Here is a 6,284-nt window from a genome sequence, read left to right on the forward strand (position 1 = left end):
GAGCAGGGAGATGACATAGGCGTATAGATAAAGGAAAAGAACTTTTCATGGGATCTGGATCAGTAGCTCCCACACCACTTCTACTGCCTGTCAACTATTAGTCTGTCCTTCCTTTGTCTAAACTAGAGCCTTTGTGAGATATGGTTTCATTGTTAATGCCTAAACTTCTTTTGAAATCATAAGATGCAGTACCTTTTAAATATTGAAGTGTTTATTTTATGAAGAGCTTTCCTAAGATCAGAAATAGTTGCATCTTGAAAGTGTTTTGTCTGATCCTTTGATATCCAGATAGCAAAAATCTAATCACACGATATAATAGATGTGGCATCTTATTTGGCATTTTCACTTGAAATAAAATGAGGCCATGTTGACAAACATATTCACATTTGAGAAGAAATGAAAGAGTGAATGTAAAAATATAGGAAAAAAGAGTGAATTTTTTGCCTTGTAATTTAATTATATATTCATAGTAATAATTAAGAGGGAACCTTGGAGTCACATGAATGTTACAGAAAAATGTCTAGAGGGGTATTAATTCCATTATGCCTCTTGCTTCAAACATTCAACCTCTTATAAGCAGTCCTCTCAGATTATTAATTTTAGGATAAAATTAAGATTCTCAGTTCTCTGAGTTAGGGAATAATTCATGCTGTTCCTTTAGGATTTGGTTGCCAATATACAACCAGAGTTGTTTATCTAAAAATATGGTCAACAGTGGGAATAAGGGAGCACAGAGAACACAATAAAATTGTCATTACTAAGTGAGAGTGTAACTGTGATGCGTGTTTTTGCCTTCCAGGATTAAGGCATGACATAGATGACCTAGTGATTGGTGCTCCTGATTTTGGGGAGATAGGAATGGTGTTTAGTACTGGGCCATGGGATTAGTCTCATAAAAGAAAAATAGTGCCTGGCTATGTTTGTAGGAAAGCAAGGCAGTAAAGAGAACCAAAGAGTTGATCAGCAACTTCACAGCCAAAATTCTTTCAAAACTGGAGAATGTCCTTTAATATGCACACAGGTGACTGTATCTGGAAATGTGGATAACCAGAACTATGGAAGTCCCATAAACCCTTCTGAAATAGCTCCGGACACAAAGCCAACTCCCCCTAGTGCTGATGGAACTCAGGTAACGGTGGCTGGCTACGGAAATGATAACGGGATTTGCAAAGGGCTTAGGAATTGCTGGGTTTACTAATACCAGGGGAGACTAGGGAGACCCTAATAGGCTCATGGACCCAAGATATGTAGGCAGTTAATAAAGATAATTTTTAAAAAATAATAAATTGAAAAACTTTCACATTTCTAATGTTGATTGAACAGGAATGATATTCCTTGTGACATGGGAGATCATACAGAAAACCAGAGGTGCTTGATTTTAGAGAATGACTTAGAAGAAAGGGCTCACTGTGTCAAGGATACATGTAGAAGACCGTTTCCTTTTTTATAAAGTAATGCAATTTTTCTGTAGTGTACATCTTTGTTCCCTGAATAATGTCCTGTGTTCCTAGCTCTACTGCTGTTACCTATATTCACCACGAGATGGCACTAATTTATACTCTTCATCTAGCCATCTAGCCATCCATCTAGCCATCCAACCAACCAATATTTTTGCCCTCAGTGTGCCAGGCACAGGATTTAACACTGGAGATTAAAAGAAAAAAAGACCACTAATGGAACTTCTCTATCATGCCTTCAGGCGCTTTGAAATTTTCAGACTATGTGGTCTACAGAAATTCAATAAATATATTTGATATAAAATTCTGTGTTAATGTATAATCCATCACTAGTTTTAATAGATACATATGAAGCTAAATAAGATCTAGCTGTCTGATTTTGCTAATGAGGGGTGCCTGGGTGGCTCAGTCGGTTAAGCCTCCCACTCTTGTTTTTGGCTCAGGCCATGACCTCAGGTTCTTGAGATCAAGCCCTGTGTTGGACTCCAGCGTCAGGCTCTGTGCTGGGCATGGAGCCTGCTTAAGATCCTCTCCCCTCCTCCCTTCACCCCTCCCTCTCTCTCTCTCAAAAAAAAAAAAATTGGGCGCCTGGGTGGCTCAGTTGGTTAAGCGACTGCCTTCGGCTCAGGCCATGATCCTGGAGTCCCGGGATCGAGTCCCGCATCGGGCTCCCTGCTCGGCAGGGAGCCTGCTTCTCCCTCTGACCCTCCCCCCTCTCATGTGCTCTCTCTCTCTCATTCTCTCTGTCTCAAATAAATAAATAAAATCTTTAAAAAAAAAAATTGATGCTAATGAAGAGCTTATAACAGAGATCTCTGTCTACCTTTTTATATTTTATGTACTAATTCCTTCTCACACACACATAACCAGACACATACAAATGTTGTCTTAGAAAGGAATTTTCAGCTTCATATTTTTCAAGGGACTGAATTTTTTTTCTTTAGGCCACATTTAAAACTGGATTTTGGAGATAAATTTATCACAGACCCCAAAATACTTGAATGTCACAAGTCTTGAATGTCACAATGTCGTGTTTCTTGAATGTACCCTGAGCTGGACTCAATCCCAAGGCAATGCCAGATTTACTTTATATTCTCTGGTTAATTTTTTTCCCAGTCCTTTTCCAGTCTCGTGATCCTCTTCACTGGACACAGCTCTGTCCCCGCCTGAGCAGGAAGGGGAATGTGGGGGGGGTGCTGCAGCCTCTCACCTGCTCATCTATCATCAGAAGCTAAATGAACACTGAAAGACTTTCAAATGAGAGTGGATCTTCACCCATTGTAGTCCCTTTCTTTCTCTTCTTCATCTTTGCAGTGTGTCAGCTCTTCCTCTTACTTTTTTTTCTTTTTATCATTTGAGGCTGAGAACCTCTAAGGTCTGTTCTGCATGGAATATCCAGTGATCTCCCTGTGTCGGTTGTCTCCTGGGCACTGAGAAAGCAGCTTAAAGCCATGGAGGCACTTGGTTAGGATCTCCCTAGGTTAACGTTAATGTACCAAAGAGGCTCACAAATCTTTCGTCAGTAAATCAGCTCAAAGGACTCAAATCTAGGAACATGAATTCCTGTGACTCAGTTCTATCATTTTCCAGAAGTCCTGTTGATATTTCCCAAGGAGAGAGCAATGAAAATCACCACAGTTCCTCTTGTTAGTAATTGCTTGCATAAGTGTAAGCTTCCCAAGGCCAGGCTCTTGACCTGAATGTGTTCATCTTTCTCTTGGTGGCGGTCATGTACGGAGTAGGTGCTCACTTACATGTGAGTTACAGTGAATGGTTTTCTGTGGTCATGTGCCCTCCACTCCTTCACATGTTAGCCCCTACTTTGGCAGAGCAAGAGATACCCCTAAAACATATGGGCTACCTTAGCTACCTGCTGGAGTAGGGTGTCTGTTCCCTTGCTTTCTCTTCCCTTGTCTCCTTCCATTGGGCAGCCAGAGCTGTGTCCAGCATGGGCACCACGGGCAGCTTTTCGGCAAGACCCAGGCTACTCACCATCGTCTACAGTGATTTCTCTTTGGCTTCTTCAGTCTGATGGGCCTCAGAGTCCTATAACCATTGCCTACTCTTCCACCTACAATTCATTTATATGAGCTTGCTGTGACTCTTGTTTCCTCATCTGTAACATAAGAGCACCTACCTCACAGAGCTGCCAGGAAGGTAAACTGGGAAACTTGTAGACTAACCCCTGATATCTAATAAACTCTCAAAAATGCTTATTTTTGTTATCACTATGGTATTTTGGTTACAGGAGGAAATGATGAAAGGAGAAGGGATATGCTTGTTTTGACCAAGGATCAAGGGATATGCTTGTTTTGACCAAGGATCAAGGGATCCAGGATCAAGGGATATGCTTGTTTTGACCAAGATCAAGACACCATTTTAGGAAATGGGAGTTCCAAGCTGGCTTTTTTTACATTTTCGGTAGCCCCCAAAGAAATCTTGCCTCTGTTAGAGCTTCTAGATTGTAGAGGCACAGATTCTGTCAACTCTACATGTCAAATCAAGGAAATGTTTTGAAATTTATTAGATGAAAAGAGCCCAAAGACTTTTCAGTTTCAGTTTGGGGACCTTCTGGGGAAGAACTGAATAATTTACTGCAGGGACAGGTCACATGGTCCCAGGTCCAAATTTGCTTTGTCCTTTACGAAGAAGACATTTAAAAAACTTATGCAGGGGGAGGGGGTATCAAATCCATGCCAAAAAAATTCCATTACTGAAGGTTTTCTGTTTCCCCTTTTTCATTTAGGCAACAATATGGAATATCTTCAAACGAAAACCAAAACCAACCACCAACTTTGAAAATCCAATCTACGCGGAGGTAATTGTTGACCATTTGTCTTAGGACAAGCATTTGGCATTCTTCCTTAGCAATCTCTTGCTTGGCTAAATGGGATATGCACTCAGATGATCCTAAGGAAACCGGCAAAGATTGGTTTTCTTCGCACAAAACTGTTTCTAGTCATGTTGGGGGAATAAATGGCTGATCCGTGTTTCATTGTGGTCTTAGATGGAGAATGAACAGAAGGAGAGCGAGGCTGTGACTCCAACTCCAGCACCTTCTCCTCCCACTAAAAGTTCTCCGAGAGGCCCAGTGCCAACCTACACTGCGACAGAAGACACTTTCATAGACACCGCAACCCTTGTTCGAGAAGACTCTGAGGTATAGCTATGCCAGCTAGGTAGGGAATGATTAGAAACACATTTTTGCACATATATTTTTTACAAACAGATGAAGAGAAAGTTAACATTCAGTACTTTATTAAAAAAATATATATATTTTTTTCCCGGTTCGCCTATAGTTCGAAATGTCCATGGAAACGCTGCCTTGTGTGTCTTTTTTTTTTTTTTTTTTTTTACTTACGCCGTCTCCTCTTTTTACCAATAATTATCACAATGTACTATATGTATATCTTTGCACTGAAGCTATCTGAAGGTGATTCTATAAATATATTGTACATTTGTAAATTTTGGAAAGATTATCACATCATTAAATTTGCTGATAAACATACTGCTGAATTGGTTGGTGATCATTATAGAAAATGATCCAACAAGGAAAGGAATTGACTTGGGGCCTTTAGCCATGTCTAAAGAAGGATTACCACTCCTATTCCCTATAGGGTTATCCAGGAAAGAAATCCAGGCCCCACTCTTGGGTCCATTTTTTTTTTCTATGTCTTGGCACTTAATGTTCAACATTTGTTCAACATTGCCTGTAACCTGAGTAGCAGGCATATTATTGCTAGAGGGTGCTGTGTGTTGTATGGACATCTGGATCTGACTGTAGCTGCCTCAGGTAATGCGGAAGGTAGAAAACCAATTCAGTGGCACCCTTCTGCATGTATGTGCTGTCTAGCCAGAACAATCTCGTATGTGTTACCTCACTAGCTGCCAAGTCGACATTTTTATTTGCGACGTTGGTGAGAAAGTCATGTGTCATGAAGTACAAGTGTCCTGCAAAGAGTTTGCTATCTAGTCGCATGAACTCTTTTGCCTGATGGACCCTAGGGTGATTTCCGTCCTTCCTGGCCTCTCAGGTGGTTACCTACCCCGGACACTGGAGCTCGGCCACTGAATCACTAAAAGCAAATCTGTGTCTTCATCAAGTATGGTGGCAAAACAAATACCAGTTAAGAAAAGCCTCAGCTGGGTTTTCGTTCCTGTGTGTGAAAATATCATTATAATGACTATTTATTTCCTCAGCTGAACATGAATAGAAAGGGAAACCGTTCTTGTTGAGCCCTTTTTTCTTTTTTTTTTTAGGTCCTTTTGGCTAAATCGTACATTTGTACTGGAATGTACTGTAGAGCCTAGATTTTTCTCTTGAATAGTGGGTATAGTGTCCACAATGGGAACCATGGCAGGAATATACAATTTCCATACTACGTAGCATCTCTGTTTCTCTGTGCTAATATTGCACATTTTTAAAACCATGAATGAATGGATGGATGGATGGATGGATGAAACATGTACTACTGATTATTTTATTACTGAGTTCTCAAAGTATTTGTGGCTCATATTTTGGGAGCTTATTATAATTTTTTTGAAATGTACTTTGATTAGAAAAGCAAATGGAAATGATGCTGCTGAGAAATTTCTAATAAATGTGTATTTTATCAGACTTCTTTGGTGTGCTTCTTAAGACCAGCTCATGAGTCAGTTGTATTTCACTACGCAGAGAGCTTGGGGCTTTGAATGCTAGGCCACCTGAGAACTAGGGTGCCCAGGGTTTGAGGGGGGAGGAATCCACAGCACATCCAGCCCTGACAGGCCTGGTGGGGTAATGAATCTCAGGAGTAAGCTCCTTAGGTTCCCACCTGAACCCTGGGT

General features: G+C 40.7%; 1 protein-coding gene across 1 annotated transcript in view; it reads left to right on the forward strand.

The window, feature by feature from the left end:
• The window catches only part of LRP2 (LDL receptor related protein 2), a 199,144-nt gene extending 193,069 nt beyond the window's left edge, over positions 1-6,075 (forward strand). Inside the window, exons 77-79 of the mRNA XM_081814243.1 lie at positions 1,022-1,129; positions 4,204-4,275; positions 4,465-6,075. Of these exons, the coding sequence (XP_081670369.1) occupies positions 1,022-1,129; positions 4,204-4,275; positions 4,465-4,623 (339 nt within the window). The 3' untranslated portion in view covers positions 4,624-6,075. The remainder of the gene's footprint in view (positions 1-1,021; positions 1,130-4,203; positions 4,276-4,464) is intronic.
• Positions 6,076-6,284: the final 209 nt, after the last annotated feature.

Source organism: Leptonychotes weddellii, chromosome 3 (assembly GCF_054177405.1).
Source record: "Leptonychotes weddellii isolate Sample4059 chromosome 3, ASM5417740v2, whole genome shotgun sequence".
NCBI lineage: Eukaryota > Metazoa > Chordata > Mammalia > Carnivora > Phocidae > Leptonychotes > Leptonychotes weddellii.